At 37.6% G+C, this 18,101-nt stretch overlaps 1 protein-coding gene across 3 annotated transcripts in view; it reads left to right on the top strand.

The window, feature by feature from the left end:
• The window catches only part of itga7 (integrin, alpha 7), a 39,936-nt gene that overhangs the window by 4,375 nt on the left and 17,460 nt on the right, over positions 1–18,101 (top strand). For all 3 annotated transcript variants that reach the window (XR_003674076.1, XR_003674077.1, XM_028446660.1), the window contains exons 2-4: positions 14,115–14,242; positions 15,333–15,412; positions 15,514–15,769. Coding sequence is in view for 1 of the 3 variants with exons in the window: in XM_028446660.1 (XP_028302461.1) it covers positions 14,115–14,242; positions 15,333–15,412; positions 15,514–15,769 (464 nt within the window). In the remaining 2 variants the exon portion in view is untranslated. The remainder of the gene's footprint in view (positions 1–14,114; positions 14,243–15,332; positions 15,413–15,513; positions 15,770–18,101) is intronic.

Genomic DNA, 18,101 nt, shown 5'->3' with positions numbered 1-18,101 from the left:
CCACAGTCATGTTAGTGGAGGCCAACTACATCTGTACCTGCAGCTGTTTAGAGGCTCCTTTACCAACATGACAATCCACTCATTAAAACAGGCAGTGAAATGATTCACCAGCTCTTTAATTAATGAATGGTTCCTGTTAACATTTACAAGCCACTGCTAATGCAAACCAATAGCCTTCATCACGAGTAAGAGCAGGCGTTTCATTGATTTATAATCCCTGCTGCCAAAGTTAGGACAGTGTCATTGGTTATTTCCTCCCAAAGTGTTTATAAATACAGTATACTATATATATACAGTATATACATATATGTAGCTGAACAACATTTTGTGTTGCAGTTTGCTGTTTAAGCTTTTACAATTATCCTCCCTGTCTGACAAATATGTTTCCATTTGGCTCTTTAACCGTGCTATCACTGAATTACAACAGCTGCTGCCGTTATCATTTCTACTTTTTATGAAATCAGATGCTGCTGATCTTTTCCCCACCCATGTTGTAATACTAACGCTACTATTACCGCTGCCTTGGGGAGAGCTGGACACAGGGTATTGTCGTTTATGTCATGTGACACTAAAGTGGAACTGATATTACTGTTTCAGTGCTGCGCTCTGTGCTTACTCACTATCATACAACTATCAAGTGCTAATACTGATCAGCTTAGTCATACTCTTATACTCATACATAAGGCTTTGAAGTCGTAAGGCTTACTGGAAGCCCATTGAAATGATGAGATTTGTAAAGAAACAGAAACAATCATTGCAATGCTTTGAAGGTCGTTTCATTTACTACCAATGCTACTATCATATAATAACACTTTATTTCACCAAAAACTAACTAATTTATGTTCATTTTTGATACATAGAAAATCAAAGTTTACAACCTAAAGGTAAAAAAAAAAAAAAAAATTTCAATGTAGAGTTAGAAGTTAGAGAGACATCTCTCTAGATTTTAATCTGTATTTTACACAACATTTTCAGCTTAATGTCATCATCTAGATAATTCATAGACCAGAGATAGGCAACCGGCGGCCCGGGGGCCACGTGTGGCCCTCAGTCTAATGACAGAAGAAAAGAAAATATGCGCCCTTGTATCCGACAATCCTATATTAGTGGCCCCCCATTCCTATAAAAGTTGCCCATCCTTACTATAGACAGTATGCATTAACCTGGAAATTATTATTTTCAGTGACAGTAGCCAAAAACTCGTTTTGCAGGTTGAATGGCACCATGGGTAGTTACTGAAAGATTGGGTTTGGAATCATTGACCTATGCTGTGCTAACTGAAGGACCAGTTTGTGTCGGATTGTTTCGGGATTGCTTCACTTTAGGCCTCAAAGCCATAACCTCCTCAAGTGACAACAGGGAGTCAATGTAAAGACCAATTAGTATGATACAACATCATTAAAAGCCCTTAATCCTCAAAGATGATCTTGGTGTGTGATGTGATAGTTTTAAGGAGAAAAACAGTAGTCCAGCCTCAGGAGATACAGTATGCCATTGTGGACCTCAGTGTGTCCTCATTTTAATGTCTGTTGATTATCTGAAGCAGAAATATGAACTTCTTATTCTGCTGATGTTTGACAGACCATGAGCTAAGAGCAGTATTTTAATCTGAGTTATGCATGTGTCTGCTATTTATGTTGCTGTGAGAAGTGCTCCACCTAATAGTTCCCCTAGTGAGGACAGGAAGCTCTAGGTGATGTCAGTGTTTTGATTGTTTAAAGGAAAACTCTAGTAATAACTTATGACAAAGTAGTATGTGGCGTTATGATTGTTTGGTACACAATGTTGGTAGAGGAGAAACTGGCAACATGAGTGAGATTTTTCCAAAAGTCCAAAAATATCTTAGTTTACAGATATCTCCTAACTGATTGAAAGACTAAAGGTGTGTGTAAGACTGATTCTCTATTTTGGCAATCATCACTGGTTTACTCCTCTTTCATCTGAAAATCAACATCATATATGTACTGTATTTCCACAGTAACATTGCTAACAAGAGCACTCAAAAAGCGCCAAATAGACTAAAGTGTGAATGATCCATGGTAATTCACACTTTAAAAGGCTTGTAAGAATCCATTAATAATGATACAGTAGGTCCAAATTTTTGGGGACCCCAAAAATCGCGATGAAATGTACAACCTGCAACCAATCTGGATTAACCTCCATTAATGAGTAAAAATCCTGACATAACTGAGTTAAATTTCATAAAGGTTGGTCAAATACAAACTGAGATGGGAATTTTTGAAATTGCAGTGATTAAGATTTTTAGATTTTATTACCTGATCCAGAATCAGTATATTGATCCGGTTCTCCTATAAAATACAATGGAATCTTCCATTGTCTGTCTTTGGTTAAAATCTTGTCCAAATCTGTGAAGTACTTTGGACGTAATCCTGCTAACAAATAAACAAATAAATAAATAAATGTTGGTTAGAATATTACTTCCTTGGCCAAGGTAATAAATCCAACTGCTATAAGTTTAGACTGTTTTGTAGAGTTTGAAACCAAATTATTTATGTAGAAAACCAACAACCTAAAGTACTATTGAAATTTAGATCACAACATATCTCACATATCTATTCATAATGTTGGGATAATTTTTTTAATTTATTATTATTTTTTTTTTTACAGAATCTGATTCAAACCTTTAATTCCTATTTGAAGATAATCAAACTCTAGGACCCAGTGTCTATTATTATCCCCCGCCACAAAGTGGAAGGGGGATATAGGTTTGAGCCAGTGACGTGCCGTGACCACTAGGGTTAGGTAGGCACGTTGCAAATCAAAACCACCAATGACAATTTCATATGTTTCTGCTGTCAAGTGTTAATTCAATTCAAATCAATTTTATTTGTATAAAGCAATTTACAACAAAGTCATCTCAATGCACTTATCAAAATATAAAATTCATAATAAGAAAGAAAAAACCCAATAAGATCCACATGAACAAGCATATAGCCATCTAACAAAATCAACATCGTACAACACCATTTAAGAAACATAAACAATTATTTAATATAGCCTCCATACTCTCCCAACAAGATATATCTCATGACATGACAGCACATCCACTGTTTGTGTTGGAAACACAGAAACGCGGAAAAAATTACAACTTAGAACAGCCTCGGTGAGGAGCATCCACAAAGTCAATCCTTCCTTTTGCACCATTCACTCTGAAAAGTATGAAACATGTTCTGACCTTGCCTTTGCTCAAGGTCTGGTAACTCAGGTGTTGGTCTCCATCTTTTAAAAGCTGTCGTTTTTCCTCAAAACAAAGTTTCTCTATCATCTCTAGCGCTGTCATCCACACTGTAGTGTTGTCCCGCCCACTAGCTAGAGAACGTAGCAGCAGCAGTCACGTGTCATCTATTCACTAATGTACTGTGAACTTACGTATAGCATTTAGCATAGCGCAGTTACGTGCAAAGGCAGCTCTCTACGCTGCCTTTGCACGTAAATGTATGTCATATTGGGGACCTGACTGCGCATGCGCAAACACGTAAAATCACGCAATGGGAACGGAGGCAGAGGAACAACGTGCCTTTGGGAGGGGGCGTGGCCTCCCTCTGCCTTACAGCGGAGCGGACACTTTCAAACTTATAGGTACTGTAGGCTATTGGAAATGGAAAAATAAATAGTTTATAATTTAAAAAAAAAAAAAATTATAATTAAATAATCAAAATATCAATTCACCCTTGGGTAGGCACTGCCTACCTTGCCTACCCTGACGGCATGTCATTGGTTTGAGCTCCGTTTGTCCGAGGTAAAGGGGACAACTTTTCTCAGAAACTGTTTAAGATAGGATAACCAAATTTGGTGTGTGGCTTCAGGGTATCAATACCTTGATGGAGTTCGAAAATGAGAAGTGCCCAATTATTTTTTCCAGAGTTATTGTCCTTGTTCCATTTTTTGACGTTGTTTGAGGTATCTTCAAAGGGGGCAGCTTTTCTTAGAAACCCTTTAAGATAGTAATTTTATATTCTCATGTGATAATATTTTCTTATGTATACATCTAATTTCTTAGATTCAGGACATTAAAGAAAAGGTTATGAGTTATAATGACAACCAATCTGGCGGGGGATGTTGATGACTGTCTTCTTGTTGTCATCTTGTGTTTGTATAAAAGGTTTAATCTTGACTTAAAACCAATAAAAACAAATATCAGAATGGGAAGTTTCTACATCCCACAAATGTTTCCTGTCATGTATTAAAATCCTTGAGCCAAGTCGATGACAGCTATAACATGAAAGTCCTCTACCTTGTCTACTTGTGTTTAGTTTACTCACATGGGCGTTTATATTAACCTGTACCTAACGCTGCTGGAAAGTATCCAGTGCTGCATTTTGTTGTTGTTCCTACAAAGTTTGACCTTACATTTCAAAGTTTACTTCAATATTTCCCCCTTGGATAAAAAATTAAAACTATGACTGCATTTATTTACATATTATTTGTTCCTAAAATAATACAAGAGATAAATAAACGAATGTTGATTAAGCCAATCAGAAGTGAAGCTCAGTTGGGGAAGTTAAAACATCGTATTTGGTGGAGCTCCACTATATTGACAGGAGGATAAGGTTGCTTATTAAATGCATGAAGACTGAAAATGGGGCAGAAACCAAAAGATTAAAGCTGAGACTAAATCATAATGTACTAACAGTGCTCTGACAAAGGGTGGGGGGATGGTTGTTTTCATAGCTCTTGTATGGGTCACATATCTATTTTTTTTTTCTTCTTCTTCATCCTTAACCTTGAACAACATCTTTTGTGACATCTTTCATTCCAGGCTCTCTGGCCTATTGTGTAATGTATTTATAGCTGTAATTTATGTCCCCCCCCCACCATATATTCATTCTTTCACCAAGGATTTATTTCTTTAAAGCCTGTGAGCGACCTGCATGGCCCCACATCATTGAAGGCTTCATGAGACTGTGATTTAACCCTGCTGTCAGGTGACTGATTCAACAGAGCTTGAATTAGCTGTGTCTCAGGTTCCAGTGCCTGAGCTTAATGTTTACATGAAGACTTGCTCTAGTGAGGAGAGGGATTTTTATATTGAAATATGAGGTTATACTGTCTGTCATTGGTCATTTTGTTATGCTGAAAGATAAAGGCGGTCACCTCGAATTTGATGCAAATAATCTGACATTCACACAAACACATTTTTATTTTTAAAACCTGGTAACAACCTTTTATAATAATAATAATAATAATAACAATAATAATAATAATGATTGGATTTATATAGCCTATTTATGTAGACTCAAGGTGCATTACAGAAACCATTATTCATTCACACCAATCAAACCGGTGGTGGTAAGCTACATTGTAGCCACAGCTGCTCTGGTGCATACTGACAGAAGTGTGGCTGTCATTTCGCACCTACTATTTTGACCAATTCATACCCATTCATCCAAGTCAATGTGTGTAACGTGCCTTGCTTAAGGACACAGCGACATTGGCCACGGTTATATGATGTTTTCTAATTTGAAATTAGTTTCTCCGAATTAAATTATTCAGAATTAATTGTGAATTAAAAGTGTTCTGCTTTGTGTTTACATAGAAATAGTAATTCCAAATTGAGGTTTACATGGAAAACATGTTTTTTCGGCTTTATTCAATTCCGCTTTAGGTCTGGGGGTTGGGAAGGGTTCTGATTGGACACAGACGAACGTGATATATCACATCTATCAGAAAAACACCGGCTCCAAGATAGAAGACCATATAATAAGAACTGTTTTCACTTTTATTTTAATTGTAGTTTTGAAGCAGCAGCTCGACAGTAACAAACAGTTTCACTTTGGTCAGCTGAGCAGGAGAAGGAGATAAGAACTAATCACCGGTAAATAAAGGCCAGTAGAACTCCGGAAAACTATAATCAGGAATAAATATGTGCTTCCTGGTAAAGATAGTAGCTCTAACAACCGGTACAATGATAAACTTGGTGATTATACAGCCTGTGCAGCAGTACGGGGACGCATTTACTCCATCTCTGGTAATTAGTATCACCCGTCCGGTGAAGCCTGTTTTGTTTGCCATTGTTCGTGTGTGTAATAAGTTTGTATGAAGGTCTGCTTCCGTCCATGCACTCTTTTCATTATATCCGTGTCTTCTAAGGCTTCGATGGAGGAATTATTTAATTCAGAATGTAAATCGGTTTAGTTTAGTTTAGTGGTTTAGTTTGGAATTACATTTGAATTAGGAATTAAGTGTTTACAAGGTAGGTTTGAAGAGGATTTAACTTTGATTCTGAATTAAAGCTCCCATGCAAACCTGACCAATGACTTGGATAGAGTGTAATTTGAACCCCCAACCCTTCAGTTATTGGACGACCCACTTTACCACTGAGCTGCAGTCGCCCGTTATAACTCATTTAACTTTATGTATTTTTTGGTTGAAAAACAAGCTATTATATGTAGCTAGCATAAATAAGTGAGGCCAAACAAACTAGCATCAAGTGTTCAAAACAGTACAAAAAAATGGGGTTCACATTTACATCACAATAGATGAGAAAAAGCAGCTTTTCACCCCCATCTCAAAGGATGAGAATGAACCTTTCCCCCTATTCACCTCCCTGAATTCAATTCTTTATTTCTCCCCTCCTCCCTTTCAGGTTGTCCTACATTAACTTTGTTTCTAAATCTGAGACTGCTGGCTATTTAAGTAAAAGCCTTGTAAATGATCAAATTACGAGGGTTCTGAAATAGCAAAGGATATATAACAGGTTTTATAGTCTAACATGCAAGGATAAGCACATGGTGGATTAATGCTTTTTTTCTATAGCTCCCTCTCTCTCTCTGTTTAGTATTCTCCCATTCTTCTATCAGGTTGCCCCGCTCTGACAAAAGCTCAGTGGGAAGTGGAGCTGCTCGGCTGAGAGCTTTCAGGAATATTACTTTGTGGACCACGTGCTCAATGAAAGCAGAGGCACAATCTGCAGAGTCAGGAGGAAACCTACAACTCTGATGTGATAGCAGAGAGGAGAGAACCCCGTCTGACAGCTCTGGATAGCCCAAAGATGGATCTGCATTGGCAAATTAAGAAAAGCTTGAGTTAAAGAAACAACAATAGCATTCTGTGGCTATGTGGCAGAGAACGTAACTGACGTTAATTGACTGTGGCATTTGCTGAAACTGAAATAATCTCCGTGCAGGGGAGGAGTTGTATAAGGACTGATGTGAACAGGAGCTGCAGAGATGAATTAATCATAGCAGGTTATCCGTTTGATCAATATGTTCGTATGTGCATGACAACATGTTGTGTTGAAGATACAGTTTAATCAATCAGATGATAGCAGCCCTGCAGGAAAATGATACTGAACTAAGATTAGAAAAGCAACATGAAAAGCAAACAGGAAATTAGAGTGGAGGAGGACAGTTGGGCTTGTATTGAACGAAAATAGCTTTGGTCCTAATTCCTCATTTCTGTGGTACGTTTCTAATTTCCTCAAGCACAAGTGATTTACATTTGGTTAATATGAGAAGTCAAAGCTCAATGGTTTTGAATTATTTATAACATGATAACCTCAATCCATCGGACATCCAGATATCCGTATGACATCCCTAATAACGATCCTGCCGCTAATACTTTGCATCTCTGTTTAAATGTTTGCCCTGAGTATGTGTGTGACAGCACTGTAGTGCCTTCCTACAGTAAAAAAAACAAAACAATTGTAGTAATACTAATTATGTATTGCGGCTTTTAATGATGGATGTAGAATTCCATGATCAAACTAACATTTTGTAATAACTAAATACTGATCCGTCATTCATTTGTCTTCTGTAGACTTTATCCAGTACCGTGTTGTGGCCGTCTGATGGTTCCTATCCAAGGCTAGCACAACTTTCTCCTGGAATTAAAATATTTCCCTTGGTTACCTGTGTGTCCCGCCAGAGTCACGGGTGTAAATAAAGTATCCAGACTTTTTCTATAGGTTTAAAGGAGCCAACTGCTAAGCAATGGTTTCATTTTCTCAAATTTTTCGTCTATCAATCTGCACAACAAAGGCTTTTTACCAACAAGGGGTTCAACTGGTGAATGGATAACGGGGTCCAGGTGCTCCCAAGTATTTTTGGCATATTCGTAGTCCAGTTTGTTGTAGTAGCTGAAACTCAAAACTCAGTTGAAACACAAATTTTAAGGAGCCACAGAGAAACTATATTTTCTAAAACTTTTAGTGATAAACCGAAAATTCCAGCCACCAAACATTTTTGGCCGAAAACCAAAAATGCATTTTTGGGCCATTTTTGGGCCACAAATCTTCAGTGGTGGGAATTTTGGTGCATCACTAAATATACTTTTTTCATCGAAACAAGCCGACCAAAACAGAATGTTGTGATGACACGAGCAAACACGGCGATAAGGGCACCCTTGTCTGCAAACTGGCCAACTTGTCCGCAAACTCATATTCGTTTTCAATTGATTTATTATTTGAAGCATTAATATAAACTTATACAATTGCAATGTTTAAATTTTAGTGAGGTTAATACACATTCAGAGCCGTAAATGCAATGGGACTAATATTTTGCGTAATAAATGATTTATTTTGATGTTTCGGTTTTCCGCCTTGGTTCTTTCATTTTCGGTTTCGGCCAAGATTTTTAATTGTGGTGCATCTCTAAAAGCTTTAGTAAAGGTTTTGGGACAAAAGTGGCTTTGGATGGATATTAGGGCTTGTTATGGTCAAATATGGAAAACATCAAAGGTGCTGAAGGATAAAAGTTAATTTGCTTCCGTTAAAGAGAGCAAACTGACCTTCCAGTCTCAATTCAACTTTATTAATGTTTTCGGGATGTATGACTGTGCGTGACTAAAAGACGTCTTTCAAAAGGATTTGCTAATGCTCGTGATGCCCATAAACAGATGATCTTATCAGGAAGTTGAGTCACATTCATGTGCAGTTACCCACAATACCCCAGAGGCATTTTGTAGAAACTCGCAGCTGCTTCTGTCCCTCTGTTTGGACCCTACCCAGCCCCAGTACTCTTCTGCCCAATGTGGGAAAGAGTTGTGATGTTAAAAATCATGATGATTCACTACTCAGTCACCTCATTCTCAGCTGTCGTCTCTTCATCGGCAAAAATCAACAGTCAGGTGTGAGATCGACATCTCACTGTGTGTGTCGGATTGTCTCTGTGGAACTGGTCAGCACACTGAGCTCCAGTTTACACAGTTGTTGTGTTGCCTTCTGTTGTCGACTGAACCGCCATGCGTGAATGTGGGACCTCGAGATTTAATACTTAATCTGATTGTACACTCGCGTTTCTATTCATGTTGTCACTTTTCTCGTGTGTGTGTGTGTGTGTGTGTGTGTGTGTGTTTATGTCCAGGTCAAAGGTCACATGCTCTGAAATGGGCCCCTGTGGTGATCTTTGAGTGCCACTGTATACAGCGCATCAGTTAGTTTCTACAACGTGTTCCAGTCAAGGATGGCATCAATCATCCAAAGTTAGAGAAACAAAAACCTAAACCAACGTCTTATCTTTAAGGAAAATGTTTCTATAGATAACTGCAATACTATTTATAACAAGAGCACTCAGAGAGAGTCAGAACCAGCCAAACATCTACATTATGCTCCAAAAGCTGTTCTGGATACTGTATCTACTGTACCTTCTGGATTATCTACAAAATCTAACTCGTTCTAACTTTGACAATTTTAATTTAAATCCGTTCAGAACTTTTTGAGATATCCTGCTATCAAACATCCACATTAACAGAGGGACAAACTCAGGTGAAAACATTACATTCCTTATTTGTGTTTCCCAATAAACTGATGTAAAGTATAGTTTGTGGTTAGGTGAACGGAGAAGTTGACCAGAGAGCAAAAAAGAGGAGGATGAGAAGAAGGTGAGGGGTTTGTGAGGGCAGAAGAGAGCTATTTATTTACCTCCTTTATTCTTCTTTATCACAACAGAGGTTCTCAACTTATGGGTCATGACCCAAAATAGAGTTGCAGTCCCAGCCTGAGGTTTTTTTTCTTCTTCTTTTTGAAATGCACTTTATTTTGATTTTTGTTTTTTTAAAAGTACACTTGCTTTTTTCTCATAACCTCAGTAAAATGAGTGTAGACTGTTATAATAGGGTGATTATACCTCATGTTCTCTGTCTATGCTCTGATATTCTGTATGATATCGCCTCGAAATTGCTCCATATTTTCATTTGTTGGTATTCAAGTTGAATTTTTTCTCTCGGTTTGGCTTGTTTATGTGTATGGCTTGTTATTTGAAGGTTATGCTAGTGAGAACCTCTGTATTACAAGGCATAAGTACATGTCGACTATTCTTTAATTAGGCTTAGGTTGAAATGTCACAATTGTTAACTACATTTTCTGTAATACATCAATGTTCAGTGAGTTTTTTTGTGGATATTTAAAATCTAAATATGAGTTGAACAGCTTGATGATATATTTTTTTTATTTTGTACTTTGCTTCTATAATCTATTATTGATCTGATTTGTCCTGTACAGTATATCTGGTCTTCTTTTTGGCTCCCCATGTCTGTCCCAACAAACACTTCATTACATCTATGACTTTTACATTCAAGTATCTTTTTCTGTATGTAAACATGTCACATTAATCTACATTTATAACAATTTAAAGTGTTTAAATACTTTTATTTCTAGATTATGCAGTTTCAACTCATTTCCTGCCACATTGGCTCTGGGATTAAACAGTTCATATTAAATGACCTGCTAAACTGCAGCTGTGAGACACAGGTGAACTGCATTAGGCTGATTCGAGCAGCGTAAAGCTGGAAGCAGGAGGTGTGCACCTCTGTTTGCCAATATAATGCTAAGAAGGAGGAGAAAGTTGATATTATACTTAGATTTTTATATTGCATGAAGTAGATTTCTATTTTTATTTTATTTTTTATTTAATTAAGTGTGTGTGAGAGTCTTAAAGGGGAGGTAGGAGAGTTTGATGGGGGAGGGACAAAGTAGAGGTGTTGGGGTCAATTCTCAACGTGCTCCCAACATTCCGCAGATGGATATGAGTGTAATGTAATTGATGCATCTGTACAATACCCATGATTAAATAGGAGAACCTGGTGGCATGTAATTCATCAATCAAAGTGGAATAATAAAAAGATGAAAATCATTTTTTATTGTCTCCTTCCAGAATAATAAAAAAGTGGGTTCAGGAGACAAATCAGTAAAATTGTAAAATGCATTCATTCACCATGATTGATTTATTTATTCTGGTCCTATTAGATAGCAAGCATTTTTATGTTTAATGAGTATAATTACTTGATTAAAAAATGATTGATGGTGCTGTGTTTAGACGCGCTCATGTTCACTAATTCTATTTCATTTTATGTCATTGGTAAAGGGAAGTTTTTTTGTTTGCTTTTGTTCATTTTCAAATCAAATCAAACTTTATTTGCATACAGATGACTGATGCAATTTTTTTTTACATTTTTTTATGAGGAAACGGAATCCTTAAAAGATACATTTTAAAAGACAAAACAAACCCACAAACCCATTCACAACCCCTCCCAGTAAACCCTAAAATCAGTATGGCCGTACCTGTTTTAGTACACGTATAAATGAATTGTTGGAATGTACTTGTTTGGCCAAAAATATTGACATTGTCACAGCAGACCCCAATTTTTGTTCCACATTCAATAGGTTGGAATACTTTATGTTAAGAAAGATTTCCCCTTGTTCATCCAATAATATTTGTGCTGCTTGTGGCATTGATAAAAAGAATAGGCTAAAGAAACACGTGTTTCCTATTCAGTGTAGGAAGTGTATTACAGTGCATTTCATGAATAACCATTATAATGAAAAATTGGTCCATGAATCAGGGCTATATTTTAAATAGATATTAAAAATATTAAAAGAAGGGGCACATTTGTCTGTGGTCATGCCTAATGTTTAAGGTGTTTCTTAGTGAAGAATTGTCAAATTTTACATTTCAAAAATATTAACTTGTGTCACCAAATTGAGGTGTGATAACAAATCAGGAGACGTCCCAGACTCTCACCATGTACAGTATATCACCTGCCTGCATAGCTGCACATGTCGGGGGACATAAAGATAGCACCATGATCCCCTAAAATAAAACAGAGATAATCTACGATTGTAGATCTATAATAGGGACTAGATATTACTAATACAGTGCCCGTCAGAATTATGTATTCATATAGTGGGAGGAGCTTCAGTAGAGTTGTCATTATTGGCCAAATGAGTATGTGTTTGAAGGTTGGATGTACAAAGAGGTGTACACACTCTGTACTCTATAGTGTTATAAAGGGGTGTATTTGGGGGGTGCAAAGTAAAATAGCGTGTTCGATTTTGTTTAGTTTAATTCTATGGGACATGTGCATGATAAATTGATAAATAAAGTTTGCACCAATTAATGCAGAGGTTTAGGTAGAATCTGATAAGTACAAATGAAACTATTTATTTAGCATTTAACATTTCGTAGTGCAGGGGTGATTATCATGTGTGTGTGTGTGTTACTGAGGTTAGTGCTGTTTATTGTAGGTGTTAAGGAGCTGTTAAAATCTTTCCTAAGAACAGGCCGGCACTCACGCGCAGACGCACACTCATCAGCCGTGTGTGTGTGTCGCTACATGTTCATGGGCTCCTCTGTCTGAATTAGATAGTTTGTGATATGGTCGACTATTGGCCGTCAACAACTTCCGGGAAGTATTTGAAACTTCCGGGCACTCTTCTGTTGTCGTAACTCTTTCTCTAAATGGCTCAGTGTGCGTTCAGCATGTATATCCAAGGTGCGCATTAGGTTATATAGCACGTGTTGAAAATAGCGTTCAATCTAAAATTAAAACAAACATTTTAAAACCACCAAATAAGTCAATAACAATGGATGCACACCCTTGGGCTTCGCAAAGGCTGTTAAAAAAGTTTCATGTGCATGTTTCCCTTTGAGCACAGGGTCCCATGATAAATTCCAGGTTCCATCTGTCCTGGCCAGTGGTCAAACTAAAATGAAAATAAATGTTTTGAAATCACCAAATAAGTCCAAAATAACGGATGCACACCCTCGGGCCTTGGGAAGGCTGTTTCAGGTCGACCAGACACTGCCTCGGCTCCACATAAACAGATTGGTGCGCTAGCGCCCCCTCACACTGAGGTCAAATAGGTTTCATAGAATAAATTTCATTTTCTGGAAACCGTCCGGGCTAATCCGCGTGCAAAATAAAATTAAAAAGAACGTTTTGCACTACCAAATAACTCCAAAATAATGGATGCACACACTCGGCGTGTGTGCAAGCTTGTAAAAAAGTTTCAGGTTGAACAGACACCCCCTCGGGGAGATATTCGCGCCACACACACAGAGAGACAGACAGCCTTTTTTTAGAAAGCCTAAGCTACCCCACAGTTAGCGTAGGGTCTGAGTTAGTTTTTGTATCCTAATCAGTGATGGGCTCGAAGAGATTGTGTTTAGGATTGTACTTACAACTGACTATATAGTAGAAAAATAAACACAACACAACTGGATTTTTACTATTTTAAGCAAAGAAATATACACAAACCTAATATTTAATGGTTAGATTCAATATTATTAGCTACATCTAACACAGTAGATATAGGGAAAAGAGGCAGTCACACTACTTAGCTACGACTTGGTTTTAGATGAAATTTTTTTTATGATGTACATAGATGTACGTTCTTTTTGCTGTCGGTTCAGAACAGATCCTATTTTTCTGTTTTCCCTTAAATGTGACACCTTTCCACAGTGTGTTCTGTTTATTCTGCTACTGTTTCTCGTGCCTTGTCTCCATGCATGTCCCACGACTGATGGTGTTGGGTGGAACATTCAGTTTTTAAATAGCCTCCCCCCCCTTGAATCAGACACTCCTAATAAGGCAGAAGCCTCTGACATAGGCGTCAAAATATCTGCAACCGCACCAAACATGAACAAAACCATTTTCTTGATAGTGTCACTGTCACTGCTATTGTTTGTCCCCAACTATAGAAATATACACTTTGAGTGAATGAAGCTCTGTAAGCTTAAAGTAAGTTATTTCACTTTCAGACAGAGATAAGATGAGTGCGTGACGGTCTATTTTAAGCTGACAGTGTTTATACTTTAGAGATACAGTGGCTTAAAGATCAGGGAATGCGTCTTTGATGTCATTCCTTTTTCCCACAGGATCCTGGTGGGGGCACCTCAGGCAGCGGGGCGTGGATTACTCACAGGCAGCCGACCAGGAGCTCTGTTCAAGTGTCCAATCACAGCAGAGGAGTATGACTGTTTAAGGGTTGATATTGATTCAGAAGGTGAGATTTCAACAGTAATAAAGCAAAAATGACTGAAAAATAAAGTACAATTCAAGAGTTACTGTTTATATTAAAAGAGTTAAGAATTTAATTGAGAAATTTGACATAATAACCATTAAACATTATAATGTTTAATTTCGATAGTACTCTACACATCCCAATATAACGTCTTCTTTCTGTGATTCATTCATTCATTTATTGATAATAGTTTATGGAAACCAATAAGGGTGTAAAATAAAAAATAAAAAATGATTCAGCAATATATCACAATATTTCACAGTGCGATTACCATAATGATCCCAAAAAATGTCCAAATCAATTTTTTAATAATGGATTTTAACGATTAAAAAATTTAATTACACTAACATATGCAAAGCACGTAAACGCCCGGTCACTAGGTGTCAGTGAACTGCATCAGACCCTGTTAAACTAGCTCACTCCTCAATGCATTTTAGTTTGGGAATTGATTGCACTTTATTTTCATGAAACATAATGGACTCTTATAGATGTATGTGGTCACTTAAAAAAAAAAATAAAATAAATATATTAGAACGTTAGAATCAGAATCTTTAAAAAATGTAATTTTACAGTTTGATAAACATTGAAAGTGTCTATTTGTACGGTTGCCGGACGGACAACTCCTGGTGCTATTGGTACGGTTACCGAAGTACAAGTACATAGCGTCTTAGGTTTAGGTTTAGGGTTAGGTTATAACCCAACATCGCAACAATTTTTAGGGTTAGGGTCAGGTTTAGTCACACTACCTAAACTGACCAATGACTGACCTATCACGTGACCTAAACTGGCCAAACAGTGGCGCTGAGTATGGCTAGAATGTCGATATACTGATAGCCACTGCCATAAACATTCCCCTTGTTTTTTATGTTGGTACTTGAATTACAGTTAGTTACCATTTACTTCTTCTCTCAAGTTTTAAAAAAAAATGAAATAAATTGTATTCCATACCATTTTGTACTTATTAATATCGCATTATATATCGTATTGTTTAGCCACGGGATATATCGTATTGTGAAATGCATATTGTGAATCATATTGTATCGTCAGACATGTTGGCTTTGTCCTCCCACAGTTAGTCTAGAAAGAGAGAGCAAGGATAACCAGTGGCTGGGAGTCACAGTGAAGAGTCAGGGGATTGGAGGAAAGGTGGTGGTGAGTTTTGAAAAAAACATATTCCAAATGAGAATTACTGCGTTTATTTATTAAAGGAAAACTGATATTTATAGCTTGTATCAATTCCTGCCAATCAACAGACTTGTGCCCATCTTTATGAGCTAAGGCAACGTGTAAGCAAGCAATCAGAGACCCGCGACCCCATTGGACGCTGTTACGTCCTGAGCGAGGACCTGACAGAGAGAGACGACCTGGATGGAGGGGAATGGAAGTTCTGTGAGGGTCGGCCACAGGGCCACGAGCAGTTTGGATTCTGCCAGCAGGGCCTGTCCGTCAGCTTCACACCGGATAACAACTTCATTCTGTTTGGAGCTCCAGGGACGTACAACTGGAAAGGTAATCTGCCTGTGAAACATCACATTAGATTTACTAAAAGGAAAATATGATGTGAAGCCCACTGAAGCTCAAAAAAAAGGTGGAGATACCTACTTTTTCCATTTGATGAATGCCGAAGAATTAAAAATAATGCTAATGATACGATAAATTCTGTGATGGACTTGTGCCCTGTACAGGGTGTAAGCCCCCCTTGCTCCCTTTGAGAGCTGGATATGGCACCACCAGGCAACCACCACCCTGAACTTAATTAGATTAGATAGTGAGTGAATGAATCAGATAACACGTTGATAAAATAAGTTCTTATTTCATTGTTGACCTTTTCCTGAACACAGGGACACTACAGTTCACTGCAGACAAGTTAAAAATTGTTAATTGTGCACTTAATATGACTTCCTTTGCATTTATTTTTTATTTTTTTACAAGTTTTTGAGTTTGTGCTTCACTGCCTTCATACAATGTAATAAAAAACAGACACTTAACATATGGTTAAACCTGCTATTAGCCCATTCTCTGTTCCCTGTTCAGTGTAAAAAAAAAGTGTATTTATTTACATCCTAGATATTTTCTCAATCAGGTGTGTCATTTGTTGTTACTTTATGTTATCATATATATTACAAATAGGTATCCTATGTAATATGCTGTTTGTGTAACTAAATGGAAAGATTTATAATGCATTGAATGGTTCACAAACTGTTAAATGATAGGTACCTGTCAACCATTGCCATTATACCAGAGGGATGACATTACACACTAGTTATGCCTCAAAGACACAAGTCAGAGTTTAATAGATTTTTATATCCTACATTTATTTTCAAGCATATCAGGAATATAGACTGGTACATTTCATTCTTTTCAGGTAAGACCATGGTGTCAGCTTTGGGGACAACTAGTGGATTATGGGACCCTGTGTAATTATTAAATAGTTTGTTTATAGTCAAAAATACCTATGGGTATTTTTCCAACAACAGCTTGCTTAAACTTTAAAGAATAATATTAATTAAAAAAAAAAATATATATATATAAAAACTTTAGATTGACCATTTTTTGCAAATGAGCAGCGCTCCGTGTGTGTAAATACAAGCAACCAGGATCGGCCTGCTGTTCAGAGCATCAGTATAAGTGACGGTGTCACGCCAAGAGCTCAGAGCAGTAGTCGATCCTGGTTGCCTGTATTTACATGCACGGATTTTGTTCATCAAATTGACTTTTTTAACTTTTACTGACTTTTAGAGCAACCCAAAGCAGCACAAGATGTCATTTTTACTGAAAAAGCTGCTAAATGATCTTGAATGCCTTCACTCCTGTAGAACTCAATGGATTAAAAAGGGGTGATTCGTGTCATTAATGATGTCATTTCAACATGGCGGCGCACAGACTGGAAAACGGTAGTCCCATTTTAAAATGTTAATAAAACAAATATGATGCACAATAGTGCATTTTGTGAGGCAAAGGACATTTCAAAGGTTTTAGGCCACATTTGTAAAAACAGTGGAGGATCCCTTTAAAGAGTAACTAAACTCCAAAACCACTTTTTTCTGCCTAATACAAATGTATTTGTGTATGAAGTAGTGCTGTTGATTGGTCCTGGTCCAACTCTCAACATTTTAGTCAAAGTATTTCAATTTGGCATATTTCGTTGTAAAATATCAGAGTGACTGCCCTCTATGGGTGGAAACCCGACTATTACAATCAATTTTTGTTATTGGCTGAGAACAAGATCATGTGAGGTTTTGGGACCAACTTGCGTCACAAATGAGCACTGTTAGCCCCGCCCCTTTCATAAAAACTAGCACCTGTGGGCTCTATAATCTGTGGTGAGTCGGTTGGATTGAGAGAAGAGTAGAGGGGTGTAATGAGTAGCAAGTGAACATAGCATAGATTGTTCATTAGAGATTTTATCTTATAGACTGAGTGTGTCTTAACTGCTCCAGGAGCCCCGCCCATAATCAAGACATTTTTTAAATTTTCCTCCTAGTGGCAGAACAGGAGAAAGCAGGGGTTTAGCTACTCTTTAAGTAGTTGTATTTTGTAGTAAATATGTAACAACGGCCTGTTTCATTTGCGTGAGCCGATATACCAATGTGTTTTTGCTGCTCTGCTGTGCCCTCACCTTTCACCTTTTTAGGAGAGATGCGCGTCCAGCTCCTAAACCAGACTCTACTTGACATTGGTTTCTATGACGACGGGCCGTATGAGGTGGCAGATCACAAACAGCTAAATGCCCAGCTCATCCCTGTGCCCTCCCACAGTTACCTGGGTAGGACTCGCCCTGCTGGCTCACTGCTCCCTGAGCACAGGAGAGAGAGAGAGAGAGAGGGCACCAGTGGGAGGA

This window comes from Gouania willdenowi, chromosome 5 (assembly GCF_900634775.1).
Source record: "Gouania willdenowi chromosome 5, fGouWil2.1, whole genome shotgun sequence".
In the NCBI taxonomy this organism is placed as follows: domain Eukaryota; kingdom Metazoa; phylum Chordata; class Actinopteri; order Blenniiformes; family Gobiesocidae; genus Gouania; species Gouania willdenowi.
The sequence above is the reverse complement of the archived record's forward strand: the minus strand, read 5'-3'. Positions and strand labels throughout refer to the sequence as shown.